Here is an 18,764-nt window from a genome sequence, read left to right on the forward strand (position 1 = left end):
ATTACACAACATCACTAATGACAAAGTACATGTAGCCTATTGTCATTTGTGTCAGTAATGCATTTATCGCCTGGTCTTACAGGCCATGGAGTGTTGGCACTCACAGCCCTGTTTAGTCTTTTGTGTGTATAGCTTAACAGTTATGAGAAATGGGACAACAATACAAACACGCTGATACCTCTGAGGAAAATGATACCTTGAGCTAAATACATTGGCTTCAGAGAATGGAAGTGTAAACGAAACGCCCTGTGTTTGTGTGTGTGCCCAGCTGGGAGGGGTGCATATGGAACTGATTGGATTGGTTGAGGGAGTGAATTCGACAATAGGAGGAGTCACATACGACGCTCGGGCGCTATTCTGTTCTTTGCTTGCTTTGCCGCTGAGATTCTAATGCAACGGAGCCCAATCAAGCTCAGATTATGCCATCTCAAATCTTCCTTCCAGAGCACGCGGACTTGATGACCACATAAACGGCATGGGCACAGACACAACGCCGCATCGTTCATACCGAAACCTCTTCTTGTAGGTTGGAATTGTATTTTCTTCAGTCACTTCAGATGGCAAATCTTGAGCAAGGAGGAGCAGCCTCTCCCCGAGCCCAGCAGCTCTTCTGAACGCGAGGGATCTGAGATAGCGCAGGTGTGCCCGGGGTGCTTTCAGCTGCTTCTCCCTGAAGGGGAAAGTATCTGGATTACCAGCCGATGTAAATTGAAGGACACTTCTGATAGTAACAGAGGCAGAAGGGGAAAAGCTGCAAACTGTGACAGTCGGGGGCTCGCGCGCAAGGCTCAACATATCACTGGATTCTACGTTTATACCTCAAGAAAAAATGTCATCTCATACGAAGATTAAGAAAGACAAGGAGATAATTGCGGAGTATGAAACGCAAGTGAAAGGTATGTATGTATGTCTTTTATGAATCGGTTTGAGGAGTTTAGATGAACATCATTGCTGGCCTTTAGTGAGACTCTTGATGTTTACTGATCCGGTTCATAACCTGCTTCTCATAAACAAAGATTAGGCTACTTTGTTCTGCCTGATTGTGTAAAAATAAATCAAGCTGTTTTACATTTAGGCTATATTTTTATGTTACTAGAGTTAGTAATCATCCATGTTTTAATGTAGCTTGTATCTATTAATTAGATGCTATAGCCTAATCTTATTCCAGTCCTCACTGTTTCTGTAAATTATTATTAGTTTTTCCATTACATACACATTTTTTTTATCTACTAGGCCTCAGATGTAACTAGTCCATTGTTAGCTGGCAACACATTTGGATCTGTGTTTCAGATATCTACTATTCTTTTCCAACTAGGCTATGTTTCCAGTAGTTGTGGTGCAATTGCATTCGTGTTCTTCTTTAATTTGGGATTAAAGTAGACCTATTAGATATTTCCTTTTTATGACCCTCAGTTAGTATCAGCATTACTAATTGGCCTATTAGAAAATAGTGTGTTAGACTAGAATGAATTTCAGTTGTTGCTATGATTTTCCCAGTAAGTACCTATAAAGTTGCCATTTTGGTTAGTAGTAATGAGATACTGAAATAAGAAATGTTGCTAGTAGCAATTGTGACACTAGTGACTCATAAATAGGACAGCAATGAAGTCCATGCAGTGGTTTGGAATTTGTTCGTCAAGACCTGGTTGTCTTATTTTGGCTTCTTACCGCCAGTTTTTACCCAAATGTTTGACTTGGTGTTTGTCTGGCTGAAGTTGCATTGTGCAATAGTTGGGCGGGATGTCTTTGCTGCTTTGTAGCCATCTGTCCTTTCCTCGTGTCAAAAATGTGTCCAACAATAACAAAATTAGTAACTTTGATTCTGATGACATGGGGTGTTGTGCATCCACAGGAATGGTTCAATATATTCAAACTTTTATTGCAGTGACTCATGCGCTGTTGCAAATAAATCCCTGCATTAATGGTCTGCACATTAAGTGTTTGTGTGCATAAATTGTGTTTTGGTGAAAAACTAGAAGGTAGGGGTGAGGGGTTTTGTTGCTGGGTAGAATGGTGTATTGTGTCATGCTCTCTGCACAGATGGGTGGAACTTCAAGGCGACCGGCGAGCTCAGTTAATTCTCCTCCTTTGTTTACAATTTACTTTATGCATCAATATATAATCTCTGTGCATGCAGAGCCTGTGTAGGGACAAGTATTGTAGTGATCAAGGGATGATGTTTAGATAGTTATCTTTTTTGTGAACAAGATGCACAGAATGATATTACAATGGACTCCAACAGTTTGATTGACAAAATGTGTCCATTCACAAAGTATTTTAACCAGCTCTAGTGTCTGTCGTGTATATTTGTTGTTTGTCAGATTGAGCTTGTCAATGTTTAGATGGAATAGAAACTAACTAGGTTTGGTCTGAAAGGGCGTTGCAGAAGCAGTTAATTGATTGGCTACATAACAATGATGGTGAAAGTTCAAAGGACCCTAGCCACTGAAATGAAAAGAATGGATAATTTGTAAACTTCAGAGAAAGGGTGAATAATAACTGAGATTAGTCATTAATTATTAATGGTTAATAAGTATTAACAATTTACCAGTTAGCATCTATTTAAACTGAGTTTGCTTATTCAGCAGAGCAGGGTTTGGTCATTTTTCTCTGTTTTCTTTATTAATATTCAACATTTAAAACTGTGCTGAATTGTTGGGATTAAGTGTAATGTGATGCACACTGAATCTGCGGTGGGATTTACAAAGTCTGTTCCTCTACTCAAGGATCCCTTCACACTAAACGTCTCTGATGTGATTCTCGCTTGAGTAGCTTTTGTTAAAAGAGAGTCTTGCCCCTCAGTGTTTGAGAAGGCCACATGGCTTTCAGGCATAAAGGGGCCCGTCCCATACTTTGGATTTACATAACTGTTGTGATCTATAATACTGCCACTCTCTTCTTTAACAAATGCCATTAATATTAAAATGTGGACCAGCCCTCCCCCTATCTAAAATGAAATGGTACCCAAGAATTTTGAAAATGGCAAATTATATATGAATCGAGCAGGCCTCACTTACATTATTTTTAGTGATATATTTTTATTTAATATATTCCAGGTATTTTCTTGGTACTGTATTTGCTTTTAGTAACACATTTGGTTAGGCGTCCTAAGCTGCTCTTCAAATTCAGAAGGTCACAGACCATAGTCAGTCTTTGTTAAGAGCAGATCTGGTGGTTACACAAGGGAGATGTAGTCTGGCATAGTAATGAGCTTTATCTTCAATCATTGGGAGTTTGAGCAGCAAGCTACAAAGTGGCTTGTTAATGGCAGATGGACCCCAGTGACACAGACCCATGTTGGGGCTCTGTTAGCTGATGGAGACCCTTTGATTTTCTGTAACCACAGCAATTTACTATAGCAGATTGAATGGATAAAAAAATGATGTGGTCAAAATCATCTAGCTCATATTGATACATTTGTTTGTAACGATCAGTAAAGTGCTTGGTGAATTAGATCCAAATATAAACGTGCCTTTAGTTAAAGCTCTGGAGCCATTAACACATGCTGCCCTACAGTCTGGCACCTCTCAGTTGATGTAAACCCAAGAGAATGTAGTGAAGTAAAAAATGTTAAGTGAAGATCCAGAGCCATGAGCTGATGAAGGGCAGCATATATAATCAAAACATTTCACCTACATTATGTACGAAAAGGAGGTTTGGAACATCTAAGCAACTTTTAAAAATAATCTGAATAATTGAAGTCACAATGAATTATGTAAGATTGAAAAGATGAAGGGTATAGCAAAGAAAGAAAGAGGTAGGGTGGAGATACGAGTGAGTAATTTGCATATAAATCTTTTAAAGGGGCCATGACATGAGAAATCAAATTCGCCGTGATCTATAAGCGGTCTTTGTACCATTTAAACATCCTGCACGTTTTATAGTTTAAAACGTTCTCCCCATTATAACAAAGCAATTATTTAATTATGCTCCAATAAATGTCTCGTTTTGGAAGAGTAAAAGAATGTTTAAAAGCTTGGTTGTGTCTCTATACAGATCTCAGAAGGATTCCAGCATCGGAAACAAGTGGATGGTTTATTTTAATGGCTTCCAAGGTCGTGTCGAAGGATTCTATGTGTGTTCGGAGCGTTTTGTTATAGCATTTTGTTTCAGACGATGGACAGACTCATGAAGAAGTGACATGTAGAATGCAACAGGATGTTTCTGAATGGCTAGTTGAGGAATTTTATGTAGCTAATGTGTAGTTAACTGTCTTCAAATAATCGATTAACAGATTCTGTCATGATAAATGATAAATCCCTCATGAGGGAATCGTTGTAAGATGCCTTCAGAGCCAGAGAATAGGCTGCATGAAGATAGAACAGGTTTAGTTTAGTTTAATTACGGTTATAACTTATGCTGTCATCTTGTTTTTATGACATTCTATTGCATTTGTGTTACGTACTTTATTGTAATTAATGTGAAACGATGGCTGAGCATTGAGCAAACTCTTGAGCAAACTCTCAAATTTGCTCTACTACAACTCTTCCTCTTCTCAACATGATCTTACTCCCTTTGTTACGTGTTTGTGATGTCACCAACCAGGGAAGAAGCTCATTGTAGTCCCTACCAGCCATTTGTTGTAGTCCTTAAATTGCGATTTCTGTAAAAGAAAATATCTCCTTTTGCATTATTATAATTATATATTATTATATATACTCAAACAGCAACATTACATGCTAATGACTAAAGTAAAAAAAAGTGAAATCATAATCAAGGACATCTTTAAAGTTCATCCAAAAATGATATATATACTTACTGATATATAAATGATATATTAATCTCTTATATCATTTTGACACTTTTGTTTAGAGAATTTTATTAATCAAGATTAATGAATAACAACTTTAATTTTACTCCTCAAACAAAGATATCTCATGAGGGATTTAAATTCATTTAAATGATAACAGAATTATCTTTGTAAATTTGTAACTTGTATAACCCCAGAGGCCACAAATGCTAACTACACACTTCAGTGTTCTTTCATGATATCATATTTGTAATGATATTCTGTCCAATTTTAGTCCTCATTAATACATACTACACAGTTAAATCACCATGTGAATAACAGAGCAGTAATCACCACTTTATCCTGATAACTTCCATCTCTAGCGTATGAATCCAGCCAGGTAGCAATAACTCACACCATGACACAAGTGATTTAAATCTGCATTTCATTACAAGCTTCCTGAAACGGCCCTAAAGAGACCTCACCATCAGAAACCAATCACTCCGCAAAAAAACTAGCATAATATGCATGCTGCTGGTAAAATCCCCTGTTAGGATGATAAACAATCCTTACGAGCAGCTGAGAGTAAATTAGCATAAACCTTCCCACTCCCTGCTCATGCATGCTTTCCATGTGGAACCTTGCTTAATTAAACAGAAGCATCGCGCCCCTGACACATGCACATGCAAATTGCATAATTAATGTTTTGAAATTCACAGGAGCCTTTCAAGCTGTCAAGATGAGTACAGAAGAGGGTCAAATGCAAATTCCATAAATGTACTATTTACATGCATCCAACAATCAGTTTATCTAATCCATCCAGACCAAATGAGATCACACCATTGTGTGTCATAATTTCTTGGAACTAAAGACTTAAAGTGCCCCTGTTATGCTATTTAAAAGCTTCCTAATTTTGTTTTGACAGTCTCCTACAATAGGTTTACATGCATCCAAGGTAAAAAATAAATAAAAAAAAACTTACATTTTTAACTTACATTTTTTCATAATATAAATCACCTCATTTCACCTCACCTCTCTAAACCCTTTTTTCCGAGGGCCCACTCTTCTCTGATTGGTCAGACGTCCCAGTCTGTTGTGATTGGTCTACCACTTACAGAACATGTGAGAAACGAAGCGCCTACCATATCTGAATTACAGCTTCAGATGCTTCCTCAGCATTCAATACTCAGGGATACCAACAAGGGCCTTGGTTTTTCTGTATCAGTTCCAGTGCTAGTCCTCATCCTTTTGAAGTGCATTCATGCATGAAAAGAGGAGCTCGGTCCGCTTTTACAGCCTCATTATGCTCATAATTGTGCTTTCTTAAAGTAGTCTAACTCAAATGTTCTGGGAAAATGTTTTTAGATACTAACTGAAAGAGTTGTCAGAAGCTTAGTGATGGTGATATAGTCCGTTTATAGCCTACCTTTAGCTTTTTTACTTCTGGCGACGGCATTTAGGCTTCAGAATTCATAAAAAAGGTGTTCATTTGCGATAATTATCTTGATGGACAAAACGTGTAAGTAAACGTCTGTTGATCACTGAGCTTGTTATTAAGCGATTAATCCAAAAGCCTATGGAAAAATCCTATTGGTTTTTTCTTGAGGGAACTAGTGCGATGTGGGCGGCAGTGGCTTAGTGGTTCATGTAGGTTGTCTACAAACCGAAAGGTTGGTGGTTCGATCTCCGATTCCACCTGACCAAGTGTCGAAGTGTCCATGAGCAAGACACCTAACCCCAACTGAGCTGGATGGTGCCTTACATGGCTGACATCGCCGTCGGTGTATGAATGGGTGAATGTGAGGCAAAATGTAAAGCGCGTTGGATGGCCATAGGGTCAGTTAAAATCGCTATATAAATGCAGTCCATTTACCATTTACCTGCTGCCGGCTGGCCTACAAAGTGATATCATACCTGCACCGCTCTATGCAACAGGAAGGGAGATTTGAATTGCGGGTGACTCGTTTCTTTTTTTAAGCAGACGATATGTTTATTTGACCTTTTAAAACTTTGCAGCCATTTTTCCATCATAAACAGTTCCATTGCGATACTACACGAGTACTGCAGCTTGTCTTATTTATCTTAATAAGACATACAACACAGTACTCGTGTAGAATCGTGTCGAGTTTACGTTAGTAACCAAGTATGTTACCTTGCACTAAGCCCCAAAAAGGACAGAAAGGAATATAAAAGCATCAGGGAGGTAGTCAATAGGATTCACACACAAAGTCTTCTCAAGCTTTCTCTGTTGAATTTATTTGTTTAAAATCTTTCATCCTACTACCAGTGAGAAATTAAACATTTATGACAAATGCTGTTGGTTATTCTCATGTGTATAGTGTCCGCAAAATCAATTGCACACCTCCTTTTGGAGTTTAACAGCCCCTGGTTTCTGTCTGTTTGGTTGTAGGGAAACAAGCAGCGTGGACATTCTGCTTTACACTTACTTTTGTGATACACAGAAGAAAGTCATACAGATTTGGAAGGACATGGGGCCCGAGTTTTCATATTTGACTATTTTGTTCCTGTTAAATCTGTTAGTCGACTTACTTTGGGTGATTTCATGAACCAGAGATATACAATTACTTACATGTGTTTGAAAAGTGTTAATAGGAAATATTAAGTGTTTACTATATTGTAGAGTTTTCCAATCCTGGTTGTTTTACGCAGCAAAGTGTTCGGTCATGCATTTAAAAAAAAACCTTGCTAGATAGTATTGCAAGACACAAAACCTTAACAGGGAATGTAATTATGCAAGAAAATCATAGTCTGAAATGTGATTCATCTAGTTTCATGTGTATGCAGAAATACTTTACTACAAGTTCCACCAGTTTTTTGGGTTTATTGTTTAGTTCTTTATCTGAGGTTTTCTTAGACTTAGACTTTCTTTTTTTACTAGTAATTCAAAACACTGAAACTTAAAAGCATGTATGTACTCAAAAACAGGTTTAGCTTGAGCTTCATCTCAGTTACTTTTTACCCTCATTGTTAAGGAAACTAATTGAATGATTTGTCTGTTAACTTTTCCCATGTTATATTTTCTTCAGGTGTTAGATTCTTTCTTGAAAATGCTTAAAAAATTATGAAAGTTGACAATTTCGTCTTAATGAAATGAAGTATAATTGGCCCTGATCAAACACTACTTGTATTATTGCGGTAAAACAATGCAAGAACAAGTGTAAGGGAGTGCAACAGTCCCGGCGGGATGCTCAAACATTGTGATATGACACAATAGCCAAAGATGTTTGAATGACTATCGATGATGCTTTCAAAGGGATCATTGAAAGCTTTGTAAATACAAGAAAATTTAGATAACCTAGTAGACAGTCTTGTATTGTAACAAAACTGTTAAACATCTGTGCCTGAGCTTTTTTTTTTCTCTCTTTTGTTTTAACTTCTTTTCATCATATGTGGCTTGTGAATCGGCCTACCTGCTCTAAATCTGGGTTGTAGACCCCACTTGACCATACATCACACAGCAGGAATGTAAATGACAGGTTAATGTGATACAGGCCGAGTGGCCAGCGGTGATTCATGGTCCTACCACACACAAACACAGTCGCAGGCGAACACACCACTCAATAGTTTGTGCAGTGCTGCATAGTGCCGCACAGTTATGTGATTCATAGAATGCCCTTCCCATTCACTTTCAATGCAAGCAGACAGTGACTATTGCCATAGCAACTAATATTCAATCAAAGCCATGTGCAAGAATGTCCATTGGACCAAACCAACTCTAACCCGTTTTTTATTTTATTTCTTTTTGTAACCTAATCTTGTTAGTCTGATTCATATTCATAAATAATTGTTTTGAATATGTTATGTTTTTATATTTTTCCTAAACTATATATATATAAAATATATTCTAATGTTTTATATGGTTCATTTAAACTTTAATTGTATTTTCATTTTATTGACTGACTTTATGGCCTTTAACTAATATCAAGAGTCTGGGTTATAATTTTCAAAATGTAAACATTATGCATCAGCTACTCACAATCTTGTTGAGACCCTTGGTTTTTTTTCAGCTGGTGTCGCTTATTAATAAACATTTTTAAGACCCAGTGGATGAGCGCCAGGCCAAGGGCCCCAAAAGGACCAGGGGGCTGTGCACCTCACCTCTGTCCAAGCTGTTCAGCTGCCACCACAGCTTTATTTGCATTTAAATAGAGAGGCTCCAAGTGGAGAAGTAGCCAGAGCTATAGAATTGGACTTTTTAGTCTTTCTCTTCACGCAGAGGAGCGGTGGGGAGGGTGGATGAGGCTGTTTCCTGCTTGTCCTCTCTCCTTTTCAGGCTTGTCATAATCAGAGTGTCAGTACAGGGAGTGTTATGTAATGGGTCAGGATTTGGCAGCGAGGGCCCGCCAGCTTCCCAGTGCCGCTTGATAGCAAGTCAGGACAGTCCAAATGGCTCCTGTTACACCCCATGATCAGACATATAGTGGTTTTAATTTGCATGTCAAATGTATCAGTGATTTTGAATTTGAATGGCAAAAACTGTACATGATGGAGAAGCTTTGTTTTACTGCGGGTTTAGATATACATGCATAGATTAGTTACTTTAGCTATTTATATTGGTAATCTCTTTCAAAGTTTTGCAAAGTTAGAGTTTGAACTGGTGTATTTTTTAAAACATTTGTAATAATCTGGCTGTGAATCGACCACATTGAGACTGTTCAGGAAAGTCTGAAGAACTATAAAGTTGTCAAAAGTGCCGGTACTTCGGTACAAAGTTGTTACTGAAATTTGAAATACAGTCTATAGCCCTATTCGGACGGTAATTGTTTCTCTTGGGATTGTAAGGTATTTTCATCATTTACAGGGGCTAGTCTGTGATTTGATTGCCGTCTGAATCCAGAATGTCTGTTTTTCTCCCACCACCAGCGTAAAAATCCCTGACCGACTTACCTACTGTTTTTAGACAAACACCAAGTCCATGTGGTGATTTAATTGCAGCCCGAATCCATATCTCTGAGTTTTCAAGAAGAGATCGCTTCAAAATTAACTGTTTATATCCTTTTTGACCCTTGCGGAGCACCGTATCGTTGTGCTTCGCTGTAATTCGGATGCATTTTAAAGATCTAAAGCCTACACTTTTATTACTGAGATGCTGGAAAGTATTTACAAGAATAATCTTTCATCACTGCTCAAAAGAGAAGGAGAAGAAAAACACGTAAACATTGGAAATAAGCTGTTATTGCGTGTATTTTTATGGATGACCACATGAGAAACAATTACCGTCCGAATAGGGCTTAAGACAGACGGCTGCTTTCAAATGCTCCCATGTGTATCCGAGTAAACGTTTGGCGAAGTGCATCAAAGATGTCCATTTAGAACATGTTTTTGAAGCGTTGATCATTGTAGCCAATCACAGACATATCTGTTTAGTGCATGAACACAGCGGCCAATCAGAGGTGTTTAAGTTAATCAGAATACGCTAGTCAGAGTACTGACTTTCTTTGTCAACCCTGTATAAATCAAAAGATGTAGTGTCAGTGATGTCACTCGTAGGTTTTTAGGAGCATTTTTGAAGGCCAAAGTGGGCAGAGCTGGCCATCGGCATCTTGGCAGCGCTTCTGGATAACCGGAATGCGCAAAGATGAGGGATGTGGTGCCTGGTTGACAGCAGACAAACGGCTAGTAGTGACAGCAGCGGCAATCCACCTGTCACTCAAGTACCCATGCCCAATGTAAGGCTTAATCTAATTAAAAACAGATGCGTTTTAAAACAGTTCACCCCTTCAGTGGTCATGAAGGGTCCCCCTACCAGGCACCTGACAGTTTACTGGCTATGGGAGGGGTGTCCAGTCGTGCTTATGGAGGGCCACTAATTCATCGTTTAGCTTTACCCCTTAAATACAACTGAAACATCTTATTTAGGTCTTCAGGATTACTAGGATGTGTTTGAAATCACCCCCATGCCCTCATGTTCTATTCCTTACATTACCACTTGAAGGAGTGAATGAAAACAAGTGTGCGAATTCTGACACTGAGGGCACCGGAAGGGCTGCTGCGTTTGTGCTTGCCGTTTAAAAATAATGTGACTCTAACCAAACTGGCAGCTCCAGTAGTAATGAAAAGATTTATCTTGAGCTCTGTTTTGGAAAACCTCTAACAATGTAATAAATTAAAAAAGGATATTTATACCTTTTTAATATTACACTGTAGCCCAATTGGACCAGCATTTTGGAAAATGGATAGATGGAGAATTCAGCTGCTGGTGCATCTATCTTCTGAAATTCATTTGGTGCGACCCTCACATTATGGGTATTCTTTAGCTGTAGCGTGTACATCGGTTTTGTATAACGGTTATTGCAATGCATTATGGGATTTTATGAGTACACTCAATAACGTCCACTATGGTTTTGGACACCACTACAAATGGCTGTTCCCTCAAATAGTGCACTGGGGCGATTTTGAACACAGCTCTAGAAACTTACAGACATGTATTTGGGCAGGTTGGAGCTATGGTCTATACTCTAAAGGACTTGGGGACTCCAGAAGCTGGATTGGACACCCCATGGGCTATAGTTTATCTGAAATAGTTGAAATGCTGAAATACTACAGGTTGAATTCGTATTCCGTTAAATATACACTCACCTAAAGGATTATTAGGAACACCATAATAATACTGTGTTTGACACCCTTTCGCCTTCAGAACTGCAATAATTCTACATGGCATTGATTCATCAAGGTGCTGAAAGCATTCTTTAGAAATGTTGGCCCATATTGATAGGATAGCATCTTGCAGTTGGTGGAGATTCGTGAGATGCACATCCAGGGCATGAAGCTCCCGTTCCACCACATCCCAAAGATGCTCTATTGGGTTGAGATCTGGTGACTATGGGGGCCATTTTAGTACAGTGAACTCATTGTCATGTTCAAGAAACCAATTTGAAATGATTCAAGCTTTGTGACATGGTGCATTATTCTGCTGAAAGTAGCCTTCAGAGGATGGTACATGGTGGTCATAAAGGGATGGACATGGATGGAAACAATGCTCAGGTAAGCTGTGGCATAAAACGATGCCCAATTGGCACTAAGGGTCTTAAAGTGTCCCAAGAAAACATCCCCCACACCATTACACCGCCACCACCACCAGCCTGCACAGTTGTAACAAGGCATCATGTTCTCATTCTGTTTAAGCAAATTTTGACTCTAACATCTAGGGCTGGACGATAAAACGATAACAATAAAAATCACGATATAATTTTCCTCGATAAAACGATAACAATAGTTTGATAAATTCTCGATATAATGCTTACGCACTATGTGTAATGCTGCGAATGCGTATTGCAGACCGGGCTTCTGGGTGCTGCACGCGCTGCTGTTTACAGTCAGTGGCTGACAGGCTTTGAGGATCAGAGTGAAGTGAAGTGAGAAAAATGAGTGATGGTGAAGAAGACTCAGAGCTTACGACCAGCTCGGAGGACACAGATAGCGTTGACAAGTTAGTTCGCTCAACTTCAGTGGTTTGGAGATATTTTGGCGATCCTATCCGACATAAAATGGCGCCGAAGGCTACGTGGACTGCTTGTCACCGTGTGTGTGTGTGTGTGTGTGTGTGTGTGTGTGTGTGTGTGTGTGTGTGTGTGTGTGTGTGTGTGTGTGTGTGTGTGTGTGTGTGTGTGTGTGTGTGTGTGTGTGTGTGTGTGTGTGTGTGTGTGAGAGAGTGTGTGAGTGAGAGAGAGAGATGCACAGGGGACCTGTTTTTTGCGTTTTTAGTGTTTTACTACTTACACGATTAAGCAATGATATAATTGATATACAGTGTAGAGTACAAAAATGCTAACCACAAATAATATTTTAATAAATAAATCTAACTTAGTTGTAATAAACTGTTCACCTGTTTGGGAAGTGTTTGTCATGTTTTGACAACAATGGATAGTTTAAAACCATAGTTAACTCTCTTTTTTCTACATCTTTCACTCAGGAGCAAAAATATGCCTTTAAACTGTAAAGAAATAAAGATTTTGTATTTATCGTGATGTTTATCGCTATCGACTGATATGGAAAATTTTATCATGAGAATTTTTTTTGGCCATATCGCCCAGCCCTACTACCATCTGAATGTCTCAACAGAAATCGAGACTCATCAGACTAGGCAACATATTGGCAGTCTTCAACTGTCCAATTTTGGTGAGCTCGTGCAAATTGTAGCCTCTTTTTCCTATTTGTAGTGGAGATGATTGGTACCCGGTGGGGTCTTCTGCTTGTTGTAGCCCATCCGCCTCAAGGTTGTGCATGTTGTGGCTTCACAAATGCTTTGCTGCATACCTCGGTTGTAACGAGTGGTTATTTCAGTCAAAGTTGCTCTTCTATCAGCTTGAATCAGTCAGTCCATTCTCCTCTGACCTCTAGCATCAGCAAGGCATTTTCACCCACAGGACTGCTGCATACTGGATGTTTTTTCATTTTCACACTATTCCTTGTATCGGGCCGTCTGGCAACAACAACCATGCCACGCTCAAAATTGCTTAAATCACCTTCCTTTCCATTCTGACATTCAGTTTGGAGTTCAGGAGATTGTCTTGACCAGGACCACACCCCTAAATGCATTGCAACAACTGCCATGTGATTGGTTTTTATAGATAATGGCATTAATGAGAAATTGAACAGGTGTTTCTAATATTCCTTAATGTGAGTGTAGAGCTGTTTTACTCTAGTTGCCTTCAAAGTTACTACCCAAGATGAGCATAACCGATGTCTGTTGCAAATGCACTGAAAGTTAACACATTTTTTTTCTCACTAACATAGGAATATTAAAACCGACGATTACATTAAAAGTGCATAGATATTACTGTCAGTTCCTACTGCTGTTTCTCCAACAAGCTGATGCAGTGAGACCTGTTTCCTGTTTGTTCATGTGAAGATAAAGCTAAAACTATTGATGTGGTATATAGAGAAAACTTCAGACCTCAGACGGCATTGCCCAGGCAGAAAAACACTGGAGAAAATAGTGGACATTTGTGTATCAAAACTATCAGTTTTAAAGATGTAACTTAGAAAACACTGTGTGCAATTACGCAATTCTGGTCATGGAAATTTGGTTTGCTTGCCAGTAACGTATCTTAGTATATTTTAAAGATTTTGTGTTAACCTTGTAACCCTTGTAACCTTGTAACCCTGTAACCCCCCCCCCCCCCTCCCCAAATAAATAAATTAAATAAAATAAAAAAAAATCTAAAATGAAACTGTACATTTTCAGCCATTTTTGTGCCAGTATGCATCAGATAGTTGTGAATAGACTGTGGGTGGTTCGTGGGTGTGCTGTCTGAGTCTGAGATGACCGTATTCAGGCCTTCTCTTCATAATTGCATTAATAAAGCCCAAAACACATGACAAGGAACTCATGCAATTGTTCATTCATCACTTTGTTTTTTAGGGCTTGAATTTGATTTCTTTTTCTGTCATTTTCCATGAGTTTTCTTCTCTGTGATCTGAGTTCAGGAGAGAGCAGGTGGTTTGTGTTTTGGCAGGAGTCCTTGGCGCCATGCAGAGTTTTAAAACCTCAGCAATGGCTGGGGCTCAGGATCTTCTTTATATCGAGTGCTCACCAGAAAGATACGGTCCCAAATGATCACTGATAAGCTCCAAGCAGCCTGAAGGTAGCCATAATGGTACTCAAACGCTAATTGTGTATAATTGTTTATAGCGGACTAGATGAGACTGGAGAGATAAGCAAAGTTGTGTCATTTGGGGTTGCAAATAAACATACATTAATAAACATGCATAGATTAGCTTATGTTTTTGTGGGCTTTCTGTCATGGTTTCTGCTAAAGAATGTATTTTCACACCCGTGGACTTTAATTTATGCTTTGTTGGTTTTCCTGTGTCAACTTTTTTTTTTTTTTAAATGGCTGAGCCAAACTGAGCTGCTTTTGGACTACTTTTCACCATTCAGACACCATTGGTGGTACTATTGAGTTACTTTAAAATAAACGTATTATACTTTCACCTTCAAACAGCAATTCAAGTAATTGCCCAGGCAGAAGAACACTGGATAAAGGAGGACTTTGAATTTGTGTAGACTTTATCAAAACTTCCAATTTTAAAGATGTTACTTAGAAAACCGTGTGCAGTTATGCAATTTAGGATGTGGAAATTTGGTTTGATTGCTAGTACCATATTATTTCAAAGAGTTTGTGTAAACCTTGTAAAATCATATGAAATTCAAACAAAATGAGAATATTTAGTAGAATGTCCAGCCTGTGTTGAGGACAATGGCAATTCAGACTGTCAATCCAAAAAAAAAAGTCCTGAAGAAGTGCTTCATAACGTCAAAGTCTTGAGGAGTTCTGGCCAGTACAAAAATAATGCATATATGCCTCATTCAGTGGAGCTTATTAATGACATTAATGCATAGTTGCATATCATGGCACGTAAAAAAAAAATTACTGTTGCCCAGCATGATTATTGCTGATACTTATTTTAATAACAGCTTGCCTCTTTCTCCTCAGTTGCATTATTGACTGGACTGCTTTAGTTTTTAAATGTATGAATCGACAAACATGGCAGCACATTTTAGTTTAAGTTAAAGTTCAACGGACGATTTTCTGTCAAACCCATTTTGAAAGGCGATTTGTGAATCGACCTCTTTGTTCCACTTTGCAGAACTGTTGATAATGTAAAGACAGACTGATGCAGAAAGGGAGCTGTTTTTACATGGCAGCTTCCTGGAATCTCCGAGGTAGTCTGCATTCTGAAGAGCACATTAATTGTATACTGAATCATTCCGTTGTGCTGAATTGCCCCACTGTGCTAGACTGCCGGTTAGCAGTCACTTATTCTACATATGAATTCTGTCCAAGTCCAAACCTTACTGTAGTGAATGATTTAAACCAGAGCGACTCAGCTGGGTTTGCTTCAGGTTCCCAATTTCACACTGTACAAAAGTACACAAAAATGCTAGTAAATTTGCATTTAATATAATTTTGCTCATAATTTCTTTTACCTTGTAGTCTAAAAAATACTGGGTTAAAAACAACCAAATTTGGGTCTTATTTGTTTACCCAGTACTGGGTCAAAAAGGGACGTACCCAGCAGGGGTTGTTTTGACCCTACGGGGTTCTAGCTTTTCTAATGGTCTAAGGAAGAGGGCGTGTTTTGCAACCATATTTGTATTTTCATAATTTCAAAGTATTTATTTTATGTAAATTATATTTTAGAGCCAGATTTACTAAACAGGGCAAATTAATGTGAACGGAATTCCTAAAAGTTGCCGATTCGATTGGAAAGTCCTCTGTGGGATCTACTGACAACAAGCAAATAAAAAAAGAGCACATACACAGTCAGATCGTTTCCATTATGACCAAGCGGCAACCTCCCCCAGTTTCTCTTGAAGCCAATATGGAACTGACTTAAACTGCAAATCATTGACTGGCCGCTAGGGACAGGCTCCATATTAACGTTTTAAAATTTTGCATTTAAAGAAATCTAGTATTTGACCATGTCTAACATATATTCAAATGTAAAACCTACAAATAAGTAAGCAGTTATGATCTGCAATACTTTAAGCAACTTGACTATTATTTATTAAAGAGCCATACCGACACTTTGTGGGTAATGGCATTACAAATGAAAATTATTATTTTTCCGGCCACAAAATGGCTCTTTGCTTTGGAATTCTCTATTTAACCTTAATTACTATACTTATTGTAATATAAATATATGAAGAAAAATATTTTAAGTCATTAATAGACCATAATTATTGCACAAACAGTACCAAAAGATCTCCTCAAAATATTCAATAAATATTATTAAACTAAAATATAGTTTATTTAATAACATTTATTTAATTGTAAAATAGTTAAGTTGTACGGTCACATTTGACTATGATAGTAAGGAATATCTCAGGGCTAAATACAAGAAGAGCATAACATTACAATGACCATTTTAAAATGACATTGTAAATATTGTTGATGTAATAATCAATGCACACTATGCTGTACTGTTTACCAAAAAATGCTGCAAATACCTGTATAGTGAAGCTGTTGTCTGTTCAAATGTATTGATTGACTAGGGCTGGGCAGAAAAATAGATTTTTCGATTAATCGTTTTTAAAAATCTGGTCGATTCAGAATCGATTCGCAAAGGCCAAGAATCGATTTTTTTCCCATATTTATTTCCGCTAACATTGAACATAAGATTAACGTAAATCTAATTACTAGTCTTCTCCACTAGATGTCATCCATTTGCCTTGAGTGAGCCTACAAAGGAGCAAGAGGCACATCATTCATCCATTCAGTGTTCAAATGGCAGCTCCCAGTGCGTTGTCGCCTTTATAATGCTGAGGTGAAATGCTGTAGGATCAAACTTGAGCAGTCACTTAAGCACGTACGTTAGCCATTATAGACATATTCAACTTATAGTCCACATACAGCACAGGATCAATAATTCAAACCTTAATAGCTTATATTATAAACATATTTCCTCAAATAATAGTTAGTCCACAGTCAGAACGTTATGGTATTGTTGTCTGTTACCACGGCAACTACTCGTGTCCAGGAATTAACCATAGACTGTAAAAAAATAATGAACGTGTTTCTCGTGTATGAAAAGTAAATGCACACATGATGAGCGGCAAAATCGCAAGAAAAGCTTGTCGTGTACTGAAAATTGCTAACAAATCATCCAATATTATTTTTATGTTTTAGAATAAATGTATCAAAACATCCATAAAATACTTCTCAGATATTTTTTTTTAGAATAAAGTTGCATCAAAGTTGTATTTAACAATTGTATGGATTTGAAATATAGAGATGCGTTCTGTTTTAATGTACTCAGATGTACCTAAAATAAAGTTTAATATACAGGTTTGTGGCTCTTCATTTCTTTTTAATTACCCACTTATGTTCACTGTTCTTTTTTATAGATACCAATAGTATTTGTATTAAATCTATATTCATTTGAGTTAAATCGAGAATTGAAAATTGAATCGAAAATCGAATTGAGAATCGAAATCGAATCGATTTGAGGGCTTGTGAATCGAAATCGAATCGAATTAGAACATCTGAATCGATACCCAGCCCTATGATTGACACAGTGCTGGTTTGTTTAGAACTATTAAGAGCGCCGTGATCACGTGACCGAACGCTGGCGCGAGATTAACGCATGTCACAACTCTGTTATTCAGCGGTTCTGGTTTTATTGACTTACAGTCGAATGCAACGCACAGAGTGAGCGAGTGAGCGAGCGAGGGGCAGGCAGGCGCGAGAGGCGGACGGAGAACTAAGGAAATGCAGCTGAACGAATATGTGTGCGTCTTTTAAATAGCGTAAAAAAATGAATGACGAAACCAAGCGGCAACCTCCCGCGATCTCTCTTGAAGCCAATACGGAAGTAATGTAAACTGCAATTCCTCAACTGGCAACTAGGGAGCAGAATCTTATTGTGCCCCATGTTAAAATTCAGCAGAAAAAAACATGTTTACAGCCTGGTAAATATTGTGGTTTTGGCCTATACGGCTAATTTTGACCTTCATGACAACTGTGAGGGGGGTGAAATTTTTTATAACTCATTCGTTTACATTATATAAAGCCTTAAAGTTCTGCATAGTTAAGGGAGTGGTTACAGGTGGATAGCCATTTATTTGCCGTCTATGGTCATTTTCTGTTATCCGGGAGTGACACGCGATGACTCGCTCGCAAGATGGCAACGCCCAGCTCGCCCCTACTTTAAGCTTCAGAATGGCTTATCGCAATACTATCGGTGATGTCACGGACACTACGTCCATATTTTTTTTATGGACAAAACAAAATATGTGGCGGCTGGTGTTGATTCTGTGGCGGACTGCCACAAATTAGTCTATGTGTGGGAAACACTGCGCCCCTTTGCCTATTTTCTGTTATCCAGGAGTGACTCATGATGGTGCTCGACCCTACTTTAAGCTACACTGTGTAACTTTTTAGTTTATTCTTAGTTAAAAACACTTAGTTCTTTCAAAAATATATGTGCTCATTAATGTATATCTACTTCTTTCAAGTAATAAAGAATTCTCGTAAGTTTATAATATGCCATTGAAAATACATACGGG

General features: G+C 38.2%; 1 protein-coding gene across 2 annotated transcripts in view; it reads left to right on the top strand.

The window, feature by feature from the left end:
- The first annotated feature begins 333 nt into the window (after window positions 1-333).
- The window catches only part of srgap3 (SLIT-ROBO Rho GTPase activating protein 3), a 122,253-nt gene continuing 103,822 nt past the window's right edge, over window positions 334-18,764 (top strand). For both annotated transcript variants that reach the window (XM_067460155.1, XM_067460156.1), the window contains exon 1: window positions 334-896. In XM_067460155.1, coding sequence (XP_067316256.1) covers window positions 830-896 — 67 coding nt within the window. In that variant the 5' untranslated portion in view covers window positions 334-829. The remainder of the gene's footprint in view (window positions 897-18,764) is intronic.

The sequence above is a fragment of the Pseudorasbora parva genome, chromosome 12 (genome assembly GCF_024679245.1).
Source record: "Pseudorasbora parva isolate DD20220531a chromosome 12, ASM2467924v1, whole genome shotgun sequence".
Taxonomy (NCBI): domain Eukaryota; kingdom Metazoa; phylum Chordata; class Actinopteri; order Cypriniformes; family Gobionidae; genus Pseudorasbora; species Pseudorasbora parva.